This window comes from Oryx dammah, unplaced genomic scaffold (assembly GCF_014754425.2).
Source record: "Oryx dammah isolate SB20612 unplaced genomic scaffold, SCBI_Odam_1.1 HiC_scaffold_17, whole genome shotgun sequence".
NCBI classification, from domain to species: Eukaryota; Metazoa; Chordata; class Mammalia; order Artiodactyla; family Bovidae; genus Oryx; species Oryx dammah.
Window position 1 is genome coordinate 61,354,591 of NW_024070201.1, and position 26,787 is coordinate 61,381,377.

The 26,787-nt window shown below is 40.2% G+C and overlaps 1 protein-coding gene across 1 annotated transcript; it reads left to right on the forward strand.

Moving 5' to 3' along the window:
* Window positions 1–3,073: 3,073 nt before the first annotated feature.
* On the forward strand, window positions 3,074–26,395 carry DEPDC7 (DEP domain containing 7). Its single transcript, XM_040258966.1, has 9 exons — window positions 3,074–3,226; window positions 18,102–18,492; window positions 20,401–20,528; window positions 21,336–21,525; window positions 24,183–24,394; window positions 25,144–25,286; window positions 25,465–25,590; window positions 25,688–25,766; window positions 26,057–26,395. The coding sequence occupies exons 1-9, from the start codon at window positions 3,154–3,156 to the stop codon at window positions 26,248–26,250; spliced, it is 1,536 nt and encodes a 511-aa protein (XP_040114900.1). The 5' UTR covers window positions 3,074–3,153; the 3' UTR covers window positions 26,251–26,395.
* Window positions 26,396–26,787: the final 392 nt, after the last annotated feature.

Consider the following 26,787-nt stretch of genomic DNA (forward strand, 5'->3'; position numbering starts at 1 on the left):
GTAGTCAGGGAAAAGGGGAGGTATCAGAGGAAAGGGGACCGAGGAGTAACAAGCAGCGAGACGGGGGAACTATTCAGTGTCGTGGACTGGAAACCAAGCAGTCAGCTTTAGAAATTGTGTATCAGATCCTTTCTAAAAAACAGAAGGAAAAAATCTTTCTGTTTTCTATGCCCTCCTCCTCATTTCCCCAACCACTTGGTCACTGAAAATGGGAGTGAATATGAGAGGGATACAACTCCTAAAACACAAAGAGTCCACTACAGCAAATTTAGGGAGAGTGAGCCTTGGTTAAGAGTGAGCTTGAAGTCTGATTTAGCTAAAATTTGAGGTGCAAATTTTAAAATTACACTTTCCATGTTTTAATAGTGACGTGTTAGTTGCTCAGTTGTGTCCAACTCTTTGAGACCCCATGGAGCCCGCCAGGCTGCTCTGTCCATGGAATTCTCCAGGCAAGAATACTGGAGTGGGTTGCCATGTCCTCCTCTAGGGGATCTTCCTGACCCAGGGATCAAACCTGGATCTCCCTCATTGCAGTCAGATTCTTTACCGTTTGAACTACCAGGGAAGCCCAGATAATTGTCGAAAATGGCACTAAATTTCTATCTCAATAACAAAGTTTTTTCAAAAACTCCAACAGATTTTTATTCATCTTTTTTTTTTTTTTTACATTTCTAGTTTCCATTGCTAGAGAAAACAGTGGTGCTGGTTATTTGTTTTGAGGTAATTTAGTGTGGCGTGGTGTGTGTGTGTTTATACAGGATTGCACCAGAACAGTTCTGTTTCCTATCTCTTAATTGGTTTAGACAAGTTAGACCAAGTGAAGTTTTCCCATATGCCAAACATAATATTGACTTGACACATTAGTATGAAAAATAATCAATAAAAATGAAATAACAAAATCAGTAACAATCATTTTAAAGGGATGGGTGAAATTTCATGTCAGAAACTGTGATACTTCTAGATATGATATGAAAGACATTTTTAATGTTTTTAACTAGAGGTTCCTAAACATTAAATTTAAAAGCATGAGGCTATTTTTAAAACCTGTGCATTTTAATGAGGATAATCATTACTATATAAGACATATTCTGTCTGCCTAATACGACAGACACTGAAAAAAATCTAAGTGGGTAAGATATGCCCTGGACAGTTTCCTAACTTTGTTGGGCAATCGAGATGTGTGTGCTGAAATAATTAGGCAGTATCACTGTAACAGGGCCATAAACAGTAATGTATTTGATAAATGCCATATATCTGTAGAAAAGGAATGTAGTGTGCTCAATTGCTCAGTCCTGTCTGACTCTTTTCGACCCCATGGACTGTAGCCTGCCAGGCTCCTCTGTCCACTGGGGATTCTCCATGCAAGAATACTGGAGTGGTTGCCATGTCCTCCTCCAAGGAATCTTCCCAATCCAGGGATTGAACCCAAGTCTCCTGCATTGCGGGCAGATTCTTTACCCTCTGTGCCACCAGGGAAGCCCAAGAAAATGAGTGGGTAGTCTATCCCTTCTCCAGGGGAACTTGAATGTTTACCAGCTGAGCTATCCAGGAAGCCTGAGAAGAGAAGGAATATATCAGTGTAGCCTGGAAATATCTGTCCAGCAATGAAGGTGGAATTTGAATTAGGCCTCCAAAATGTGTAAAATGTGGACAAGTAAAAAAGAGCACTTCACCAGATAAGATAATTCTTTGAAATGTTATATAAATCACCAAAGTAGTCACTGAAGTCACCTGCCTTTTTCAAAAGATCCAATATTAGTGTTTGTCAAGATTTGTTTTCACAAATAGGATGAGCGTTTTATCTACCAAGTAGTGAGGATGGACTTGTGCATTCAGTTACACAGTATGGGGGTAGATTACAGCTAATTGCTCTGCTGGGTACCTGAAATCCCTCCTAAATGGTATCTTATCTCTGTGAGCAACAGTCAACAGAGAAATGACAAAGGAAATTTCTTGAACAGTGGCGAGACTGGGTTTTACTGCCACCAGGGGGAGAGAGCTCATAAAAAAGCCCAATTCTGGCACCAGTTTCTAAATCGTAGGAGCCTGTGTCTAACCTACTCAACTGGGGTGCCCAGGGTCGCAATTTCTCGGCAAGTGTTTTTTGAAATAACCATATGTATGTATTCTTCTAAGCATTTTGAAGGAACTACGTGTCGGAGCTTTTTCCAATAAGCTAATTCCCACATAAAAACTATTCTGATTTAATAATTTATTAAACGGGCACCCTCCTTCTAAAAAGATATTTATTATGTGTGCCAAAGGTTTAAAATGATTGCTAAATCCCCAAATTTCGGGAGTAAAACGGGGGCGCAAGAATTTGGCAACTAAATTATTGGTATCAGACCACTCACCTGAGATACCCCAGCACTGGGTCCCTGGATCTCCTGTTCTCAACTTCCCCTTAATAGCCCCTCTTCCCTTCGTTCCTAGCTCTGTCCCTAACCCACTTGACCCAGAGTTATTTTGGAGGCGGCACCGATTTCCTTGGCAGTCAGCCCCAAGGCAAGCCAGCTGCCCTCCGGACTGTGAACTCTAGACATTGCTCTCCCGGGCCAGATAAAGATTTGTTCTTTACAGGAAGGGATGCGTGAAAAATTCGAAGCATTTATCACCATGACAGAATTTTAAGCACTTATGTTCCAGACCTAGCAACTAAAATACATGAATTAATTCGTGTAATCTTCATGAAAAATATTCCGTGAAGCGGGTACTGACATTGCCCCCGCGTCACAGGTGAGGGCACTGAAGCCCAAGGCAGTTAAGCAACAAAGCTAATCCACGGTGGATGGGCCTTTCACCGAAGCTGGTTTGAGCCTGGGCGCGTCCGCCTGCCTGCGCGTGGGCTGTGCAGACGGCGGCGGGATGCTGGTTGCATGGGGCCGGCGCGGACTCGCAGGGCTCAGCACACCAAACCGCTTCCCACCTGGCTACCTCCAGGGCCGGGGCGGGGCCCCACCTTTCCTTCGCTCGCGGGGCCGCAGGTTACCGTGGGCCGCGGCCGGCACGTGACCGGCGGGGAGCGGAGAGCGGCGGGGGCGGGGCCTGGCGGGAGCCCCGCCCAACCCCCGGCCAGTTAACTAGCTGCTCCAACGCGAGTGCCCACTTCGCGGTGCGGTCGTCCGAGGCGGTCGTGTCCCGGCGGCTGCGGCTATGGCGACGGTGCGGGAGAAGGCGGCGGCGCTGAACCTGCCGGCTTTCCAGAGCCCGGCGCAGAGGCCTCCCGGTAGGTGCCGAGGACCCGGTCCGGAAACGGTGGGGGCCTCGGGGCGGGTGGGAGACGCAGGCTGCGGTTCTCGCCCGGACGGCGACCCCGCCGGGTTACAGCCAGGTCTGCAGCGGCCTCCGCGAGCCCCCGCACTGCTGTGGCTCCTTGGACCCGCGCCGCCGCGGGTGGGCTGCCGCGCCGGAGCCTGCTGTCCTCGCAGCCAGCTTTCTCCTGAGTTCCCCAGACTTGAACTTCGCCGCGCGCGAGTCTGTGCGCCAGCTGCCTGCCGGGCATTCTCAGTAGGCTCCACATCGTTACTGGTGACTGTCTGAGCCACACACCGTGGCTCCACGGTGTAGCCAGCGGCCGAATGCCTCTCTTGCCCGCTTTGTTCCCCAGACTCTTACTGGGAGGGCTGAGAAGTTTCTGTTAATATAAGTTTAACTTCTACCGGCAGGAACTTGGCATAAAAGGCATTTATTAGTTACGCTTTCCGGATAAGCAGTATTAAAATGAACAGAAGTTTTTGATTTTCAGTGGTCGCTTGAGATTAGGGGAGACAGTGATTTTTGCCAGCTTAATCATGTCTTAGGGGGCAGGTTACTTAGGATGTTAGTATGCTACATCTTGTTTAAATGTCCAAACAATTGAACGGGATCAGATGATCAGTTAAACTTGCTGATATGTTAAAATTCCGATTCTAGCATACCCTACATCTCAGTAGATAGAGTTAAGGAGTCCAGATAACACTTCGCTTTCTTGTTTTCCTTTTAGAAATGTTACACTCCGCCCCTGCCCCTCTCTGCAGCTACTATGTGGGATGCTTATAGGATAAGCTAAGTTCCCTTATTGTTAAAGTCTTTCATTTGAACTTGTGAGTCCTCCCTCAAGGTGACAGTGGTCAGTGGATCGACGTGGGTAAAACTGGGTACATGTCAGTGGCCCCGCTTTTGTGTTTTACTTACAATTAGAAATGCTCCTTTTAATTTTCAAAATGCTAATGATAAGTTGTGATAGACAACCACTTCTCATTTGTACTTTCCTAAGAACTATCTTAATATCGATCTTACTCTCCAATTGAAAGGATTCAAATAAGCATCTGATGGGTACATTCAGAATTTCTCCAGTGTTTACAGTGTGAAGAGAAGGGGAATACTTCATCGTTTAGGAGTATAACATCAGCAATATTGGAAACAGTCTTGAGAAATCTTTAGGCTTACTTTCTGAAATAACCAAATCTTACATGATTAAAAGCCTTGTCTTCTCTAACAGCTGAAATACCACTGAGCTTTGGTCATTAGTGAACAGGTTCGTACGATAATAGAATATGTAGTCAAAATTAAATAGATGACTCTCAGAGGAAAGAGTTGAAATGTTGGTTATCGAATTTGAACCCAAGGAAAGAACCACCGTCTTCTGCATGCCAGGTGCAGTGGGCAGAGAAGGGCCCACTGCCTTTTCTCATTTGTTTTACTTGCTGCAGTTGGAACCGTACCTGTTATCCAATGTTAATCCCCCTTCCACTCTTCAGTAGCCTTGTCACAGTCCTCGTGAGCACGGTAATGGGAGCCTCTGGTTCTTGGTTCCTTGCCATTCTCTTTCTGTGTGCTCTGGCAAGCAGCTTTGTATCTGTTTCTCTACCTATTAATAATTCTTCCATAGTTTAAAGGGGCTGTAACAACCAGGGACCTGATTTATGTAGAGGAAATAAAGTCTGTATGCTAACTTTTAGTAAGTCCTTTGAAGATATTTGTCTTTTAATATAGACGAGCAAAAAAGGGGTATGTTATCCTGTTATCCCTTTCTAACTGTAACCTAATTCTTTGAATTCACCTGATATCACTTTTCCAGGGAGCTCAAGTACTTCCCATATGCTGTCTCATTAATCTGTATGAATTAAAGCAAGGGCCAGTGCCTACTTTCATTGCTAGTTTTCTAAACATATTTTTAAGTTGTTCTTTATTTATTTTACATAGTTTACCTGCAGCCTTGTTTTCAGAGGCAGTGTCAGTCTTCAGTGTGACATCTCTAATGCTGTGTAAGCGGAAGACAAACTGTGGGCTAACCAAAACCAATATACAGTAAAAAGTGTTGCAATGTTGATATTGGTGTATAGGAAGTTTTCCCCATTCAGTCACAGCTGCCTAATTTAACAACCAAAGCCCAGCTCTCTACATTTATCTATTTTCATGACATTTTGGTTGATATCCAATAAATTTAGTTCTTTTCATTTGTCTTAATTCTGTGAGTAATGTTTTAAAAGCTCTTTTGAAAAAAAGTAATTCTTAAATACCATTCTCCCAATCCTAAGTGATTTCAGATTTTATATACTTATCTTCTGATGAGTTAAATCTTCTGGTATGAGTCACATTTGTCTTCTCATCTGCTAGTGATCGTTGATTGACTGCTGTTCAGAGCTTGACATCATCATCCAGGTGGTAGGAATGGGTAAAGGGTAAATGAAGATGGGGACTGTGTCCCCTTAGTTCAGAGAAAGGAAGAGGAAGAAAGAGACCCTACTTTTTTTCACTTTTTAAATAAATTTACGAATTTTTAGAATAGATCTAGATTTACAAAAAGTCGTGAAGTTGGTGCATAGAGTTCCCATATATCCTTCACTCAGATTCCCTTATTATTGGCACCTTACATTAGGGCTTCCCTGTTAGCGCAGTTGTAAAGAATCCGCCTGCCAATGCAGGAAGATGAAAGTTCAGCCTCTGGGTCAGGAAGATCGCCTGGAGGAGGAAATGGCAACCTACTCCAGGTATTCTTGCCTGGAGAATCCCATGGACAGAGGAGCCTGACGGGCTATACAGCCCATGGGGTCGCAGAGAGTGGGACAGGACTGAGCGCAAGCACACTGACTATTAACTGTTTTATTAGTCTAGTACATTTGTCACATTTAGTGGGCTGGTATTGATATCCATACTTTTACTCAGCTTTTCTTAGTTTTTGCTGAATATCCTTTTTCCGTTCCAGGGTCCCATCCAGGATGTTATTTTACATTACTGTGAATCCACGTCTCCTTTGGCTTTTCTAGATAGAGACAGTTTCCTGTTTCATTTCTATACATCTGTGAATTGCTGGATATGTGCTAGCCACTTTACATGGGAGGGTCTCAGATGACCCTCACAATAACTGAGAGAAGTGGAATTAGCTAAGTTTTGCACCAGAAAAGTTAGGCAGCTTGCCCACGATTGCATTATTAGTAATGATGGAGCCAAGAATAGAACCCAGTTCTCTGGGTCTCTAAAACCCAATCTGTTGTCTTTCTCTATTCACAGAACCCAGCATTAGGCCTGCTGCATTAATGCAACTTTTCATGTCTAAACAGTATTCACTTAACCGAGGGTTTCTGAGCTTCAGCATTGTTGACGTTTTCTTTGTTGTTGTGGAGGCTGGCCTGTCACTGTGATGTTAAGCAGTGTCCCTGGCCCCTCTACCCACTAAACATCAGTAGCACCTCCCCCTCCTTGGCATATAGCAGCCAAAAACGGCTCCAGACATTGACCAGACTAGGAACCACTGTGTTAACCCTTCTTTAAAATGTTTTAATAGTTGGCAATAATCTGCAACTAACAAGTATTGAATAATTTGAATCTTTGTAAAATATAAGGAAATTTGAAAGGAATGGATTTCCCTAGTGGCTCAGGAGATGTAGGTTCCACCCCTGGGTCAGGAAGATTTCCTGGAGAAGGAAATGGCAACCCACTCCATGTTCCTGCCTGAGAAATCCAATGGACAGAGGACGGGGTCTCAAAAGAGTTGGACATGACTCGGTGACTAAACAACAACAAGGCCCTAGCTCACTGTAAGTTTTGTGCAAAATATGCCAAACATAAGCTGTCTGAATTCTTTGTGTGTGTTGGGGGAGAGGGGGCAGTTTAATGCTCAAAAATGAAAATAAAATTGTTACATACTAATTTTGAAGTAACATGTTTTAGTAACGTGTGTATATTTACCTTACATTGGGATCCAGTTTTATAATGTCTATTGATCTTTTAAGGAGATCTATTAATCTATTTGAAATGATTATAGAATTGTTTTCACCCTTATATTGGTTCTCACAGCAGGGCCATAGTTAAAACTGACTACATAGATCATGGCTGATACTCATTACCTGCTTGTGACATATGAGTAAATGTAATTTCTTGACTTGTCTGCCTTATAACTTTATTACTATAATAACTTGATTATTTAGCATGCATTTTTTTAAAGTAAAGATGATTATTAGTGGTATTACAAATACATATCAATTCAGTATTAGAAGTGTAACTTTTTGTGGCTGGTAAACTTTTTTGGGTAGATTTCAAATACATGAAAAGGATTGGTCTTTGCCTTTGAAAAATAGCTCTTGTTTTCAAGCAGATAATGATGAACCTGCTTGAAAACTGAATGTTAACTAGCCTAGACTTATGTAGTGCTCACGAGCATCTGTAGTATGTTCTAGACCTAGTTTCAAACAATTTCAGAGCCTCTTGATAGCTTCTCAAAGCTTTTTATCTGACAGGTCAAATTTGTTCCCGTGCTTTTCTTCTTATATTTTGTTTGATGTTAAGTGTCCATATCTAAATGGAGAGTGATCTGTTTTAGTCTCTAAAATCGTATAAATCAGTTTAGACTTGAAACCTACCATAAACAGTGTTTAACTCTTGTATCAGTAAATGAAGGAAGCACATTATAAAAGTTACGTCTCTTACTCAGAGTTGTTGCAGCTGGTCTCTATAGACTTTGATCATTAGGTTACGATGTCTTTACAACATGCTTAACCAAATGGTAAACAAAGAAGCATCACTGTAGATAGTGGTGAATTTTTAAAAAGTGTCCAGTTCATATGCAAGTGAAGTTTAAGGATAAGCTGAAACTTAAATTCTGAGAGTCCCTTGGACTGCAAGGAGATCCAACCAATCCATTCTGAAGGAGATCAACCCTGGGATTTCTTTGGAAGGAATGATGCTAAAGCTGAAACTCCAATACTTTGGCCACCTCATGCGAAGAGTTGACTCATTGGAAAAGACTCTGATGCTGGGAGGGATTGGGGGCAGGAGGAGAAAGGGACTACCGTGGATGAGATGGCTGGATGGCATCATGGACTTGATGGACATGAGTCTGAGTGAACTCCGGGAGATGGTGATGAACAGGGAGGCCTGGCGTGCTGCGATTCATGGGGTCGCAAAGAATCGGACACGACTGAGCGACTGAACTGAACTGAGACTTACATAAAGCATTCATTTTATACTTCTGGTGTCTTGAGTCCTGTTTAGAAGTCTCAGTAATTAATCTTACTGGGCCATGGTCAGTGATCCCAATGTTCATTTCAGCTCTTAGATGATGATAAATATGAAGTTTCAGACCAGTATGTGGGGGATTTGTGTTCAACTGGTGAAGTCAGCATTAAAAAAACAGGTTATCCTAGTGTGGGTTTTGGCACATTTACTTGTCAAGTCCAGGGTATATTATGTTTTAAAGTATCTGTATGAACATGAGCTAGTTTGGGTCTGTGGGTGGTGATGCTTGAGGGGAAATATCCCAGGATGCAATGGTTGCAAATTAATGGTCAGTGAGAACAGAAAGGACCTGAAAGGGTTGAATTGTATTATGCCTGGAGGACTCTGGAAACATTGTAAGGCTCACAGGTGCCTACTACCCTGCTCTAACCTGTTCTTTAATCTTTTATATTGCGTTATCCAGCCTGCAAGACTTCCTGATTTCCCATATTTAAACAGCAAGTTAATATGGGGAAATATATTCTGTATATCCTATTTCCCCAGTGAAGATTAGCTATTTTCACGCCACTGAGGCTCTCACCCCCATCAGTTGTCTTATTGATCTCAAATTAATAAGTGAGTCAGCTTTATACCTTAGGATTTGTATGCTTCCTTATAGCTCAACTGTTGTTATATATGTTTCATCTTTAATATTATTACTAGCCCAGAAGTCTGTTTTGTTGGTACTTAATAGGCAGTCTGAACTCTGCAAGTTTAAACCTTGCTTATTTTCCTTTCCTGACTACTGTGGATAGTATATCATAGAATTTATGATACCTATCTTTATTTTAGGATTAATGACTACTAAGTGTTTCTAAATAGCTTGGTTAAGGATTTACAAATCTTAAAGTTGTTTTTTGTTTATTTCATCTCATAGGCTCACTTAAAACTCTTTCAGATAATCCAAGTCTTCAGTGAAAGGTTAATCCAAGTCTAAAACTATCTGGTGACTTACTTTTAATATATTTATATTTGCATATTAGGAAATGCTAATATATATTTAGTAGCTTAAAACTGAAGATAAGTTTAATTCACTGAGCCTCAATTTCTTAAAAATAGGATTATTAATAACTATTTCAGAAAAATTTATTAGGATTAAATGAGAGAAGGCAGAGCTTGTTATATTGTAAGTCCTCAGATGTTCAGTTCAGTTCAGTCACTCAGTTGTGTCCAACTCTTTGCAACCCCATGAATCAGCACGCCAGGCCTCCCTGTCCATCACCAACTCTGGGAGTTTACCCAAACTCATGGCCATCGAGTCGGTGATGCCATCCAGCCATCTCATCCTCTGTTGTCCCCTTCTTCTCCTGCCCCCAATCCCTCCCAGAATCGGGGTCTTTTCCAATGAGTCATCTCTTTGCATGAGGTGGCCAAAGTATTGGAGTTTCAGCTTCAGCATCAGTCCTTCCAATGAACACCCAGGACTGATCTTTAGAATGGACTGGTTGGATCTCCTTGCAGTCCAAGGGACTCTCAAGAGTCTTCTCCAACACCACAGTTTTCAAAAGCATCAATTCTTCAGCACTCAGCTTTCTTCACAGACCAACTTTCACTTCCATACATGACCAGTGGAAAAACCATGGCCTTGATTAGATGGACCTTTGTTGGCAAAGTAATGTCTCTGCTTTTCAATATACTATCTAGGTTGGTCATAACTTTCCTTCCAAGGAGTAAACATCTTTTAATTTCATGGCTGCAATCACCATCTGCAGTGATTTTGGAGCCCCCCAAAATAAAGTTTGACACTGTTTCCACTGTTTTCCCATCTATTTCCCATGAAGTGATGGGACCAGATGCCATGATCTTCATTTTATGAATGTTGAGCTTTAAGCCAACCTTTTCACTTTCATCAAGAGGCTTTTGAGTTCCTCTTCACTTTCTGCCATAAGGGTGGTGTTATCTGCATATCTGAGGTTCTTGATATTTCTCCCGGAAATCATGATTCCAGTTTGTGCTTCTTCCAGCCCAGCGTTTCTCATGATGTATTCTGCATATAAGTTAAATAAGCAGGGTGACAATATACAGCCTTGATGTACTCCTCTTCCTATTTGGAACCAGTCTGTTGTTCCATGTCTAGTTCTAACTGTTGCTTCCTGACCTGCATACAGATTTCTCAAGAGGCAGGTCAGGTGGTCTGGTGTTCTCATCTCTCAGAATTTTCCACAGTTTATTGTGATCCACACAGTCAAAGGCTTTGGCATAGTCAATAAAGCAGAAATAGATGTTTTTCTGGAACTCTCTTGCTTTTTCCACGATCCAGCGGATGTTGGCAATTTGATCTCTGGTTCCTCTGCCTTTTCTAAAAACAGCTTGAACATCTGAAAGTTCATGGTTCACGTATTGCTGAAGCCTGGCTTGGAGAATTTTGAGCATTACTTTGCTAGCATGTGAGATGAGTGCAATGGTACGGTAGTTTGAGCATTCTTTGGCATTGCCTTTCTTAGGGATTGGAATGAAAACTGACCTTTTCCAGTCCTGTGGCCATTGCTGAGTTTTCCAAATTTGCTGGCATATTGAGTGCAGCCCTTTCACAACATCATCTTTCAAGATTTGAAAGAGCTCAACTGGAATTCCATCACCTCCACTAGCTTTGTTCATAGTGATGCTTTGTAAGGCCCACTTGACTTCACATTGCAGGATGTCTGGCTCTAGGTGAGTGATCACACCATCGTGATTATCTTGGTCATGAAGCTCTTTTTTGTACAGTTCTTCTGTGTATTCTTGCCACCTCTTCTTAATATCTTCTGCTTCTGTTAGGTCCATACCATTTCTGTCCTATATTGAGCCCATGTTTGCATGAAATGTTTCCTTGGTATCTCTAATTTTCTTGAATAGATCTCTAGTCTTTCCCATTCTATTGTTTTCCTCTATTTCTTTGCACTAATCGCTGAGGAAGGCTTTCTCCTTGCTATTCTTTGGAGCTCTGCATTCAGATGTTAGCTAGTGTTAATATAATGAAGATTTGAAAAAAGACTAACGAGCAAATATTTTAAGTTCATTTAAATCTCAGCTATAGTCTCTGGTCTATTAGGAAGTTAAGAATTAGTGAAAAAGTGAAAGTGAAGTTGCTCGGTTGTGTCTGACTCTTTGTGACCCCATGGACTGTAGCCTTCCAAGCTCCTCTGTCCTTGGGATTTTCCAGGCAAGAATACTGGAGTGGGTTGCCATTTCCTTCTCCAGGAGATCTTCCCAACCCAGGGATTGAATCCAGGTCTCCCGCATTGTGGGCAGACACTTTGCCCTCAGAGCCACCAGGGAAGTTAAGAATATTAAGTGATAATCCTCCTCTTATGTAGTCATAGTGACTGAAAACAGTACAGCCACTCCTAGTTCTGGATACCAGGGAAATGACCAGGATGTATTTTGAGATTCCATCCATTGTGTGATTCTGGCTCTACTCAGTAGATACTAACTGCAGTGCACGCGTGCATGTTAAGTCACTTCAGTCATCTCCAACTCTTTGCAACCCTGTGGGCTATAGCCTGTCAGGCTCCTCTGTCCATGGGGATTCTCTAAGCAAGAATGCTGGAGTGGTTTGCCATGCTTTCCTCCAGGGGATCTTCCCCACCCAGGGATTGAACTCATGTCTCATATCTCCTCTGTTGGCAGGCGGGTTCTTCACTAGCACCACCTGGGAAGCCCAACTAACTGCAGTACCAGTAGTAAATTTAGTTTTAACTTGATTTCTCTAGTCGAATCTTCCTAGTTCAACTCCTACTCACATATTTGGGAAATTGCCATCAATTCCTTCTTTGTTTAGTAATGCATTATGAAGTATCTGGAATTTTACAATACCTGGATAATTAAAAACAAGCTTGCTGATAATTTTAAACTAACATCATAATAATGGGTAGACAGTGAAATTGAAAGTGAAAAAGTGAAAGGTGCTCAGTTGTGTCCCACTCTTTGCAACTCCATGGACTGTATAGTCCATGGAATTCTTCAGGCCACAATACTGGAGTGGGTAGTCTTTCCCTCTCCAGGGTATCTTCCCAACCCAGGGATCGAACCAGGGTCTCCCGCATTGCAGGCAGATTCTGTACCAGCTGAGCCACCAGGGAAGCCCATAGTAAAATCACCCATCTATTTTTGGTATTGGAAATAATACAAAAAAATAATCAAGGGTTTTTTGTGTTTCTGTGTGTCTCTCAGTAATTTTTATGGTTAGTCAGTCAGTTCTGTCACTCAGTCGTGTCTGACTCTTTGCAACCCCATGTACTGAAGCACGCCAGGCCTCCCTGTCCATCACCAACTGCCAGAGTTCACTCAGACTCACGTCCATCGAGTCAGTGATGCCATCCAGCCATCTCATCCTCTGTCATCCCCTTCTCCTCCCTCCTTCAATCTTTCCCAGCATCAGGGTCTTTTCAAATGAGTCAGCTTTTCGCATGAGGTGGCCAAAGTATTGGAGTTTCAGCTTCAACATCAGTGCTTCCAGTGAATATTCAGGACTGATTTCCTTTAGGATAGACGGGTTGGATCTCCTTGCAGTCCAAGGGACTCTCAAGAGTTTTCTCCAACACCACAGTTCAAAAGCATCAGTCCTTCAGCACTCAACTTTCTTTATAGTCCAACTCTCACATCCATACATGACTACTGGAAAAACCGTAGCCTTGACTTGGATGGACCTTTGTTGGCAAAGTAACATCTCTGCTTTTTAATATGCTGTCTAGGTTGGTCATAACTTCCAAGGAGTAAGCCTCTTTTAATTTCATGGCTGCAGTCACCATCTTCAGTGATTTTGGAGCCCCCCAAAATAAAATCTGCCGCTGTTTCCACTGTTTGTCCATCTATTTGCCATGAAGTAATGGGACCGGATGCCACGATTTTTGTTTTCTGAATGTTGAGCTTTAAGCCAACTTTTTCACTCTCCTCTTTTGCTTTCATCAAGAGGCTCTTTGATGAAACAGTATGAAACATGAACAGTATGAAAAGACAAAGAGATAGGACACTGAAAGATGAACTCTCCAGGTCAGTAGGTGCCCAATATGCTACTGGAAATCAGTGGAGGAATAACTCCAGAAAGAATGAAGAGACGGAGCCAAAGCAAAAACAGCACCCAGTTGTGGATATGACTGGTGATGGAAGCAAGTCTGATGCTGTAAAGAGCAATATTTAATAGGAACCTGGAATGTTAGATCCATGAATCAAGGCAAATTGGAAGTGGTCAAACAGGAGATGGCAAGAGTGAACGTCGACATTCTAGGAATCAGCGAACTAAAATGGACTGGAAGAGGTGAATTTAACTCAGATGACAATTATATCTACTACTGTGGGCAAGAATCCCTTAGAAGAAATGGAGTAGACATCCTAGTCAACAAAAGAGTCCGAAATTCAGTACTTGGATGCAATCTCAAAAACAACAGAATGATCTTTGTTCGTTTCCAAGGTAAAGCATTCAATATTACAGTAATCCAAGTCTGTGCCCCGACCAGTAATCCTGAAGAAGCTAAAGTTGAACAGTTCTGTGAACACCTACAAGACCTTCTAGAACTAACACCCAAAAAAGATGTGCTTTTCATTATAGGGGACTGGAATGCAAAAGTAGGAATTCAAGAAACACCTGGAGTAACAGGCAACTTTGACTGTTGGAGTACAGAATGAAGCAGGGCAAAGACTAATAGAGTTTTGCCAAGAGAACGCACTGGTCATAGCAAACACCCTCTTCCAACAACACATGAGAAGACTCTACACATGGATATCACCAGATGGTCAACACCAAAATCACATTGATTATATTCTTTGCAGCCAAAGATGGAGAAACTCTATACAGTCAACAAAAACAAGACCAGGAGCTGACTGTGGCTCAGATCATGAACTCCTTCCTTATTGCCAAATTCAGACTTAAATTGAGGAAAGTAGGGAAAACCACTAGACCATTCAGGTATGATCTAAATCAAATCCCTTATGATTATACAGTGGAAGTGAGAAATAGATTTAAGGGACTAGATCTGATAGAGTGCTTGATGAACTATGGATGGAGATTCATGACATTGTACAGGAGACAGGAAGCAAGCCCATCCCCAAGAAAAAGAAATGCAAAAAAGCAAAATGGCTGTCTGAGGAGGCCTTACAAATAGCTGTGAAAAGAAGAGAAGCAAAAAGCAAAGGAGAAAAGGAAAGATATAGCCATTTGAATTCAGAGTTCCAAAGAATAGCAAGGAGAGATAAGAAAACCTTCCTCAGCGATCAATGCAAAGAAATAGAGGAAACCAATAGAATGGGAAAGACGAAAGATCTCTTCAAGAAAATTAGAGATACCAAGGGAACACTTCATGCAAAGATGGGCTCGATAAAGGACAAAAATGGTATGGACCTAACAGAAGCAGAAGATACTAAGAAGAGGTGGCAAGAATACACAGAAGAACTGTACAAAAAAGATCTTTACAACCCAGATAATCACGATGGTGTGATCACTCACCTAGAGCCAGACATCCTGGAATGTGAAGTCAAGTGGGCCTTACAAAGCATCACTACGAACAAAGCTAGTGGAGGTGATGGAATTCCAGTTGAGCTATTTCAAATTCTAAAAGATGATGCTGTGAAAGTGCTGCACTCAATATGCCAGCAAATTTGGAGAAAACAGCAATGGCCACAGGACTGGAAAAGGTCAGTTTTCATTCCAGTCCTAAGAAAGGCAATGCCAAAGAATGCTCAAAGTACCGCACAGTTGCACTCATCTCACATGCTAGTAAAGTAATGCTCAAAATTCTCCAAGTCAGGCTTCAGCAATACGTGAACCGTGAACTTTCAGATGTTCAAGCTGTTTTTAGAAAAGGCAGAGGAACCAGAGATCAAATTGCCAACATTCGCTGGATCATCAAAAAAGCAAGAGTTCCAGAAAAACAGCTATCTTCTTTATTAACTATGCCAAAGCCTTTGACTGTGTGGATCACAATAAACTGTGGAAAATTCTGAAAGAGATGGGAATACCAGACCACCTGACCTGCCTCCTGAGAAACTTATATGCAGGTCAGGAAGCAACAGTTAGAACTGGACATGGAACAACAGACTGGTACAAATAGGAAAAGGAGTGCATCAAGGCTGTATTTTTATGGTAGATAACAAAATTATACTATAAGTGAATACACTATGGTTCACTGCAGTCCCTATATTTATTTCAACACAAAAGATGAATTTCAAATGACCCACTTAAAATTTATGACTCGTGCACTGAGTTGAGGTTTTTTCCCCAGCCATACCACAAAGTTTATGGGATTTTAGTTCCCCAGTCAGGGTCGAAACCCGGCTCCCTACAGTGGAAGCGTGGAGTCCTAACCCCTCTACTGCCAAGGGAATTCCCAGGTGGAGTTTTAATATGCCTCAGAAACTTATCTTTGCTTTCATCTTACACATTCTATCTAAAAAAGGAAGGAAGATTGTTTCAAGTAGGAGTTTCTTTAATTATAATTCCCCTTATTCCTTACTGTTGTACTGTTGCATATTGTTTTTCTTTTTTAGACTACTTTAAGCAAAATCACTGCAGATGGTGATTGCAGCCAAGAAATTAAAAGACGCTTACTCCTTGGAAGAAAAGTTATGTCCAGCCTAGACAGCATATTCAAAAGCAGAGACATTACCTTGCCGACTAAGGTCCGTCTAGTCAAGGCTATGGTTTTTCCAGTGGTCATGTATGGATGTGAGAGTTGGACTGTGAAGAAGGCTGAGTGCCGAAGAATTGATGCTTTTGAACTGTGGTGTTGGAGAAGACTCTTGAGAGTCCCTTGGACTGCAAGGAGATCCAGCCAGTCCATTCTGAAGGAGATCAGTCCTGGGATTTCTTTGGAAAGAATGATGCTAAAGCTGAAACTCCAATACTTTGGCCACCTCATGCGAAGAGTTGACTCATTGGAAAAGACTCTGATGCTGGGAGGGATTGGGGACAGGAGGAGAAGGGGATGACAGAGGATGAGATGGCTGGATGGCATCACTGACTCGATGGACGTGAGTCTGAGTGAACTCCAGGAGTTGGTGATGGACAGGGAGGCCTGGCGTGCTGCAATTCATGGGGTCACAAAGAGTTGGAAACGACTGAGCGACTGAACTGAACTGAACTGAAGGGAAATAAGTCTTCCCTCATAGCTCAGATGGTTAAGAGTCTACCTGTAATGCAGGAGACCTGAGTTTGATCCCTGGGTTGGGAGGATTCCTTGGAGAGGAGGGCATGGCAGCCTACTCAGTGTTCTTGTCTGAAGAATCCCATGGACAGAGAGCCTGGTGGGCTGTGGTCCATGGCGTTGCAAAGAGTCAGACATGACTGAAGCGACTTAGCCTGCTCATGCAAGGGAAGTAATCAGTTTTCAATTTCTTTGCAAAAATATCTTGAAAATAAAGGAAGTTGTATACTTAACAAAAATGAGGGCTTAGAAACCAGAACACTGAATATTCAGAGGGTCATTCAAATAACACATAAAAAGGTATACTGTGTTTCCATAAAAAGAAAGAGCAAGCCATCTAGCCAGCAAGCTGATGATTAGCTAGTTTTCATTCCATTAGCTTGCTAAAACTTAAGGTCCATTTTTTCCCCATTTTTCTGCTTTTCTTCTTTGTAGCTATGTCAAATATCAATTTATTAAAGTGAGGAAAAATATAAATCTTTGAAAGCATGTTTTCTTTCTTTTCTATTTGGCTAAAACCTAACTTTATTTCTGTGCTTCTCTTATCTTTGCAATAGTCTCTAAGCTCCTGTTGAGCAGGAAACAAACTGTTAGTTTACAAAGCACTTAATTCATGAGCATGCATAATAAGAAGCTTTTAAAAATTAGTTTATTCCAACAAGCATTATGTGTGAATGTATAACTGTACGTCTGTCTGTCCAGCTATCTAACTAATAAATGCTTTGAAATCATATAGACCATGAACCAAATCCCAGCACCACCATTACAATATAATGTTCAGAAGTTATACCTAACCTCTGTACGTCTGTTTTCCATTTCACAAATATGATGATGTCTGCTTCATAGAGTTTCTAAGATTAGATCATTTATGCAAGGCATTTAGTAGAGTTCCTTAATTGGTAACTGCCGAAGGTCCTGTTTGATCTGCACCGCTCCGCTCACTCCTGTTTTCTCTGATCTCACTTCTGCTGTTCTTTCCCTTGGTCACCTGAGTAGGTTGTGGTGGCCTCTCCCCTGTTCTCATAGCAGAGCACCTCCCTCCTCAAGGCCTTTGCTCTTTCAGTTTTCTTGGCTTTCCCCTCAGATAACTGCACAGCTTGCCCCCTGATTTTACTCAGGCTTCTGCTAAGGGATCACCTTATCAGGGAGGTCTTTCCTGACCTCCCATCTAAAATAGCATTCTCTCTCTTACCTGGCTTTACTTACCTTCTTGGCACTGATCTAACATACACACGTGTTGTCTGTATCTTCCCACAAAGTGTGTTTAAGTCCTTAAGAACAGGGACTTTATTTTGCCCATTCTTGTGTGCTAACACGTAGAACAGTGTTTAGTGTATAGTAGGCACTAACTTTTTAATTAATTGCTACTAATAATTTCATATTTCAATAACAAGCTGCCCTCATAATTGTTCCTTATTAATAGCTTTGGAGATGGCTACTTTTTACTTAAGGCTTGCTTAGACCTTATTACAAATGAGTGAGGTGAGTCTGTGATTTTTCCCATTTCAGGTTTCAGTGTAGCCCAGAAGCCATTTGGAGCCACATATGTTTGGAGCAGCATTATAAACACTCTTCAAACACAGGTGGAGGTGAAAAAACGAAGGCATCATTTAAAAAGACACAATGACTGCTTTGTTGGTTCAGAAGCTGTGGATGTCATTTTTTCTCATCTAATGCAGAATAAATATTTTGGTGATGTAGATATTCCTCGGGCCAAAGTGGTAAGAGTTTGTCAGGCACTTATGGACTACAAAGTATTTGAAGCAGTTCCAACCAAAGTCTTCAGAAAAGACAAAAAACCCACGTTTGAAGATAGTAGTTGCAGCCTTTATAGATTCACAACGACACCTAACCAAGACAGTCAATTAGGGAAAGAAAACAAACTGTGTTCACCTTCCAGGTGAGTATATGTTAGGTTTTCATTTAATATTGGCAGGAAGAGGCACCTTGTTAGCACAGTCAGTCTCGGGATGTTGGCAGAGGGGATGTTTACAGGATTTTGTCTACTTTTTAGTGAGATGCTGACTATCATTTACTTTTGAAATAATAAGTTAGGCTAAAATCTGGGTCTGTGGGTAAATTTGATAAAGTAGAGTGAACTTTTATTTGATATCTCCTAGAATTCTTATTGACTTCCCTGGTGGCTCAGATGGTAAAGTGTCTGCCTGCAATGTGGAGACCTGGGTTCAATCCCTGGGTCAGGAAGATCCCATGGAGAAGGAAATGGCAACCCACTCCAGTCCTCTTGCCTGGAAAATTCCATGAACTGAAGAGCCTGATAGGCTACAGTCCATGGGGTTAGAAGAAGTCATCAACAAATTTTATTTTCCTGCTTCAAGTTACAATCATAGTATAAAGAATATTAGAGAGCTTATACGCAAAGTGGTATGAGAATAGGAGAGGTGAAGACAAACAGGTGGGTTGTCACTAGAATCCAGAAAATAGCAGATGTGAAATATGAACGGAGCCAGAATGCAGAAAATTTCATAGGACGTGTTAGGGAGTTTGCATGTGATAACACAGATGTCAGGGAGGCCATAGAAAGATTCAAAGTATGATGAGATTGACCTTCAGAAAGGTCATCCTGGCAGCTATATGGACAGCCTCATGGGAAGAGCTAGGTAGGAATCTGTTGCAATACTGTGATCTACAGATGAGAAGGAAGTAGACAGCAGTGGTGGAGAAGGAGGAACCATTTAAAGGGAGACAGAATTGTAGAACCCAGTGACTGAAATGGATATAGGTCATAAGTGCAGTTAACGTAGTTATTTGTCATCAAATAAAACTTTTCCCTTTTATTCCCCTCAGCTAAATGGTGAGGAGGTGACCATGTAATTGAAGCTCTTAAAGTTCAGATCTGACCCAAAGTCAGACGTATAGTGTATTAACTTTGAAATGTTTTTTAATTCTATATGTAAAACATGATAAAACTTACTTCTCTGTATACGAAGGAAGTAGGACAGGTAGGGCACGGTCAGTACTTTCCAAATGGAGATCGCTGTGCTTTATCTGAAACCTTTGGAACAGATGCTTATCGAAATTTGGAACTTCGGAGATTTTAGAAAGCTAATAATATACATATATCGTTTACTAGATAATACTCCTAGACACAAGAGACCTGGGTTTGATATCTGGGTCGGGAAGATGCCCTGGAGTAGGAAGTGGCAACCCACTACAGTAATCTTGCCTGGAGAATTCCTTAGACAGAAAAGCCTGGCAGACTACAGTCCATGGGGTCGCTCAGACACAGCTGAGCATGCACGCAGATAACACTCCTAGAGGGATCTGGGACAGCATCTGGTAATCAAACACATTAATATTTCTGCAGTGAAAACATTCATATTAACTGGGATAGATAGAAAGGCTATGATAATCTCAGAACAGGTTTTGTCACTGTATGAATTCTGAATAGACAACTTTGAATTTTTCAGGGGTTTCAGAATTGTGAATAGGGGATTGTAGATCCGTATTTGATGACCACTGTTTACCAGAGAATGCCCTGGAAATAGAGATCACTAATAAAAACGATAAGCATAATTAAGTTTGACTATGTCTGATTGTGTTTTAAAATTGGAGACACAATTTTAGTCATTGAATCACTTTAAGTGCTCGAAGGAGAATTTATTTAGTGTATATTCAGGCTTGAGAAAGAAGGTGGCATGTCTTATATTTTATTCTGCTCTTAGAATTTGCATTTGTTATGCTTTTGCTGTGAAATACATAAACTGTCTAAAAACTCTTAGCTCTCAAATGCAAAAATATTTCTGTAGCCTTCCTAATAAAAATTTATGAAATAAATTTGTTTTAGATATGCAGATGCATTATTTAAGTCCTCTGACATCAGATCCGCAAGTTTAGAGGATCTGTGGGAAAACCTGAGTTTAAAGCCTGCTGACTCTCCTCGTGTAAATCTCTCTGCAACCTTGTCTCCACAAGGTAAGCTAAAGATGATACAGGAAGGACTAGAAGACTGACTTCAAATAAAGTTATTTAAATTTTTTCAGTCTTAACCTTTATTAGAATTTAGATATTCAGAGCACAAAGAAAGAGCACACTGTGTATTAAAGCTGTTTATATTAAGTTTTAACAGAGGTCTATTATCTTTAACAAATAGATCAGTGTTGCAATTCTGAACACTGACTTTTGTCCTATCAGCTGGCAGAGGTTCAAATCTGAAATATTTCGCATGCAGATTTAAAAAAAAATTTATTTGAAATCTGCTTTCAGCTCTAGCTTTCCCTAATATTTTATTAGAGTCAGTAAAAAATTGGAAAATTATATTAAAACGTTAACAGGATTCTTATATTCTTCTTTGTCTATGGCCGTAGAATGTGGTTTTAAGGACAGATTTCCACCTTCCCTCCCCCATCCCAGTTGTGGAAACCCTGAGTGGAATAATCTGCAGCCAATAGTTTCAGACCAGTTTTCAGACTGAATGACTCATTCTTTCTTCCGCGGTCCTTATTAACATGTTATATGACTTGCTCTCTTATCAAGCCATATTGCTTTTTACAGTACAAGAACGAAAAGAATTCCTGTTGTCCAAAGTCTGTTCTCCTACACTTTTAAAACAAATCTTGAATTGTTGTTCCTTTGTTATAAGAAACCACTTCATAAAACTGACTTTCCCTTTTGTTTTCTTTTTCCATAAATTTATTAGCTTAGACCTGCCTAGGCAGATACTGTGGTGAGCCTAGTAACTATTAATTGTTAACTCTTCCCCTTGTCATTTTCCCTGTGCAGTTATTAATGCAGTATGGCAAGAAGAAACAACAGTGCGACTGCTCCAGCTTATAGACCTTCCTCTCCTTGACACCCTCCTCAAACGGCAAGAGGTGATACCTAAGGTTACTCAGCCTAAGAGGCAGCCTGACTTGGTCAACAACAGGAACTGTCTGGATCGAGGGATTCTCAAGGCTTACAGTGATTCTCAGTATGTGGAAATACCTATAATAATTTGAGTGTATTTGTAGGAAGATAATTAGTTTTAAGATAATCTTTTGAATTCTTCTGTCCATACAATCAGATATGCTTTGTCAGTTGATATTATCATTGTTGGGAAAAATGAAGAACAAAATTACCTTGGTCAAAATTGATGAGATTTAAATGTCATTTTTTTCATATTCATTTTTTTTCAACATATATCTTACTTGCATATCAAGTGAAGAAAATGATTATGCTCCACCTTCTTTGTTAAAATATAGGTCTGTCTAGTCTCTTAGAACTGTCTGGTCTTACATTTCTAGTACTTCACCAGTTCTACATTCTAATGAACTGTTAATATAGTTGAATGTCAAAAGGTAGCTTAAAACCTTATGTGAAAAAAATAATCCCAACATAAGAATTTAAATTACATTTATACAATTTAAATTAATAGGTGAAGGTATTTTATAATTACCTTAAATTTTAAGTACAGAATCAGAAATTGACCTTAAAGATCATCTGTCTACATCTTAAGATGAAGCTGATGACCACAGGAGGTAACCTGACCTGGGTGGTGGCAGAATTAGTTGTCCTGAGTCCACAGCAGTGGAAGATATGATTTTTTTTTTTAACTATTTGTTGTTGTTCAGTTGATAAGTGTCTGACTCTTTGCGACCCCGTGGACTGCAGTATGCCAGGCTCCCCTGTCCTTCACTGTCTCCTGGAGTTTGCTCAGATTCATGTCCGTTGAGTCGGTGATGCTATCTAACCATCTCATCCTCTGCTGCCCACTTCTCCTTTTGCCTTCCATCTCTCCTAGCTTCAGGGTCTTTTCCAGTGAGTCAGCTCTTCACATCAGGTGGCCAGAATATTAGAGCTTCAGCATCAGTCCTTGCAGTGAATATTCAGGGTTGATTTCCTTTAGGATTGATTGGTTGGCTCTCCTCTCCTTGCAGTCCAAGGGACTCTTAAGAGTCTTCTCCAGCACCACAATTCAAAAGCATCAGTTTGGTGCTCAGCCTTCTTAATGGTCAAGTTCTCACATCCATACATGACTACTGGAAAAACCATAGCTTTGACTATACGGACCTTTTATTGGCAAAGTGCTGTCTCTGCTTTTTAATACACTGTCTAGATTGTCATAGCTTTTCTTCCAAGAAGCAAGCGTCTTTTAATTTCATGGCTACAGTCACTGTCTGCAGTGATTTTGGAGCCCAAGAAAATGAAATCTGTCATCTGTTTCAATTTTTTCCCCATTTTTGCCACAGAGTGATGGGACTGGATGCCATGATCTTAGTTTTTTAAACGTTGAGTTTCAAGCCAGCTTTTTCACTCTCCTCTTTCACCTTCATTAAGAGGCTCTTTAGTTCCTCTTCCCTTTCTACCATTAGAGTGCTAGCATCTGCCTATCTGAGGTTGCTGATATTTCTCCCAGCAGTCTTGATTCCAGTTTGTGATTTATCTAAGCCAGCATTTTTCATGATGTACTCTGCATGTAAGTTAAATAAGTAGGGTGACAATACACCGCCTTGTCATACTCCTTTCCCAATTTTGAACTAGTCAGTTCTTGTCGCACATGCAGTTTTCCCAGGAGACAGGTAAAGTGGTCTGGTACTCCCATCTCTTTAAGAATTTCCCACAGTTTGTTGTGATCCACACAGTCAAAGGTTTTAGCATAGTCAATGAAGCAGATGTTTTTTCTGCAATTCCCTAGCTTTCTCCAGGATCCATTGAATGTTGGCAATTTGATCTTTGGTTCCTCTGCCTTTTCTAAACCCAGCTTGTATATCTACAAGTTCTTGGTTCATGTACAGCTGAAGCCTGTATTAACAAATTGAATGTTAAAAGTTAGTCATTCTAAAAAAAAAAAAAAATCAAAAAAAAAAAAGTTAGTCATTCTATTTCTTAAAATGTAGCAATTTTCTTAAGTTACCCAACCAGGATTTTATTAGAAATGGCTAATTAATATTTAATTATTTTGAAACCCTAACTTGTCTTCCTCTATTCTCTTCTAGCCAGAGTCAGAGATGATAGATCATACCCTGAGCTTTGAAGTAAGCCACACTATATGAGAAAAATGCTGGTTTAGGAATCAGATCTGGGATCTAGTCCTGCCTGGGACCCTGAGCTAGTAACTTAAGAGTTTCTGGACCTCCACAGTAAATTTAAGGAGTAGAATTTGAATTCTGATGTCCTTTTCAGGCCTGTATTATAGTGGATAGCTTCTGTTTTTGCTTTAAAAAAGAGTGAAGGCATATTAAAATCAACTTTTTATCTGTGATACATGACCTAGCTATAGAATTATACATATCCATTATACAAGCTATAAAGAATTATACATATCTTTGTCTTCCCAGGTGGCTCAGTGGTAAAGAATCTGCCTGCCAAGCAGGAGACATGGGTTTGATCCCCGGGTCAGGAAGATCCCCTGGAGCAGGAAATGGGAACCCATTCCAGTATTCTTGCCTGGAAAATCCCATGCAACCCTGGCGGGCTACAGTCCATGGGGTCACAAACAGTCAAACATGACTTAGGGGCTAAACAGCAAAAAGCAGCAGCAAAGGTGTATAGAGATTCATCTTAGTAGGAAACTTGAAACAGCTAGTAAATCAGGTATGGGTTTATTGGTTATCCTTTGCTTTTTAAAATAATTATTTTCTCTCATAGGGAAGATGAGTGGCTCTCTTCAGCAATTGACTGCTTGGAATACCTTCCAGACCAGATGGTGGTAGACATAAGCAGAAACTTTCCTGAGCAACCAGATAGAATAGACTTAGTGAAAGAACTTCTGTTTGATGCCATTAGCAAATATTACAGTAGTAGGGAGCCTCTGTTAAATCACTTATCTGATGTTCATAACGGAATTGCAGAACTCCTAGGTAAGTAAGATGTTACTGAACACTAAAATTTCTCTTTGGAGGGAACAGGACAAAGTTTCTTGTCCCAAAATTAACCAAAATGATACTACTTCAAGCTAGGAGTGGATCTAGACTAATCCATGGAAAGTATGTTTTTTCGAAAACTTCCAGGGTTCATTAGGAAAGCAGCTTTACTGAGCTCTGAAGTCATGCAGGGACTTCTGATTGCTATAGGTGAATGCTGCTCTCATTCACTGCAAACTTAATAAGCATAGAGTAGCAGTTCTCTTTTTCACAAAGTGTTACCAGCACTGTCACCACTCTCTGTTCATCCTCTTCACAATGGCAGACACTCTGCTTTGTCCCTGTACCACTGAGGCAGACTGTTCCTTGTGGTTTGTTGAAAACAAGTTGCAGATTTCAAAGAATCCTATTTTTCTCAGAGTTGGCTATATCAGTACTGTATATATACTGTACCCTTGAAATGTCATGAATTATTGGAAAATATGGGCTGAGAATTTATTTACAAAGCCACATTAAATTTAACATCCTAAGATTTGTGAATGACAAGGACTTAGGACTTGCCAATTTGAGTATAGGCTTTCTTGATGATATTGGTCATTCATTTTAATTCCTAGTCTCTTTGTTTTGCTGTTGAACATAATTTTGGATAAGTTTACTGATTAGCTTAAGTTTTAGCTTGACTTTTGTTCCCTTTGATATAGTTGTGTCTGGTCAAAATTAAAGCATTTTTTTCCTTTTGGCAAAAGTGAATGGGAAGACTGAAATAGCATTAGAAGCTACTCAGCTCTTTCTAAAGCTTTTGGATTCCCAAAATAGAGAAGAATTTAGAAGACTGCTGTATTTCATGGCTGTTGCAGCACATCCTTCTGAATTTAAATTACAGCAAGAAGTAAGTCTTTTGTCTAAATGTTAATTGTATTCAGTATCTGTAATATTTACAGGACATATTATTCCATTATCAGCATCAAGTATGTGGAAATGGATAGTAGCTATTAATATTTAACATTGCTTTTTATATTACATTTATTCTTAAAAATAAATTCTATTGGGTATATGTTCTTTTACAGAGTGACAACCGAATGGTTGTGAAAAGGATATTCTCAAAAGCTATTGTTCACAATAAAAGTTTATCCAAAGGCAAAACTGATCTTCTGGTACTCTTTTTAATGGATCATCAAAAAGATGTTTTTAAGGTAAAACTCTGAAAGTAAAGTTGAACTTATGTAATAGATCACTAAATTAAAATGGGTAATGTTCCATGTGCCTTCTTCTTCTTTTTTTTTTTTTAAGATTCCTGGAACTCTACATAAAATTGTCAGTGTTAAGCTCATGGACATTCAGAAGGGAAGAGATCCAAACAGAGACACAGGTAATCTGAGAAATACTCCTTCCATGTCTCACGAGGATAAGTGGTTGCATTTTAGTTTCAGCTAGACTCTAACTCATCTTCTCAGAGCTATTCAGACTTAGCAGAGAGCCCTTTTATGTCAGAAAAGCAACCTGACAGGGTTAGAAAGTCAGCAGTGCTTAGCACCTTTACATGCATTTTATAAAGTCGGGGGGGAAAAAAAAAATATATATATATATATATGTGGTTATTTTCTTGTTAAATCTGAGGACTAGATCCATTAACTGAACTTTTTACTTTTAAACTTTAAGGATATATTTATTGCCAGAGAATTGACCGAGGTGATTATTCTGACCATACAAGGAAGACAACCAAGGATGAGCTATTGAATTTACTAAAAAATATTGATGAGGATTCAAAACTTTCTGCCAAAGAGAAGAAAAAATTGTTAGGTCAATTCTATAAGTGTCACCCAGACGTCTTTATTGAGTATTTTGGGAACTGAGTGTCCAGTGTCTGTATATAACTTGTGTATTTTAAGAATAAATTATGTATCCTAAAGATTCAATCATATTGTAATATTAGATGTTCCTCTAAGTATGAAACTGTACTTAATAAAACATTTTTTGTATAACCTTTTGTGAAACTGAGTATTAGATGGTGTATTGCTGTTAGGTATTGACCTCTCTCAGGTGAGGTGATTTATAATTATTGTGCACAATACTTTATAGAACATCCTGGGAATTTAAATGATGGGACATTGCAGCGTTTATAAAATAAAGTATTAAATAGGAAGTCTGTAATTACAAGTTAATAGGAGTGTGGTTTGTACATTGAAAGGTATATTTCTTGAAGATACAAGATAGAAATTTAGGCTGTGCTAAAATGAATTTGTCAGTTACCATAAACTGTAGACAAGTCAGAAATTGAACTGTCTTAATGCTTTTGACAACTTCAGCATCTTTTAAAGCTTATTGTGGATAACTGCAAACATACATAAATATGGGGAGAATAGAATAATAAGCCCTTCATGTATTCATCA

Bases quoted from the DNA above. Each gene is read 5' to 3' on its own strand.
- DEPDC7 (XM_040258966.1), top strand. From the start codon at position 3,154: ATGGCGACGGTGCGGGAGAAGGCGGCGGCGCTGAACCTGCCGGCTTTC. The intron at 24,395-25,143 runs GTAAGTAAGATG...TTTTGGCAAAAG, and splicing joins CGGAATTGCAGAACTCCTAG to TGAATGGGAAGACTGAAATA. The intron at 25,767-26,056 runs GTAATCTGAGAA...TTAAACTTTAAG, and splicing joins AGATCCAAACAGAGACACAG to GATATATTTATTGCCAGAGA.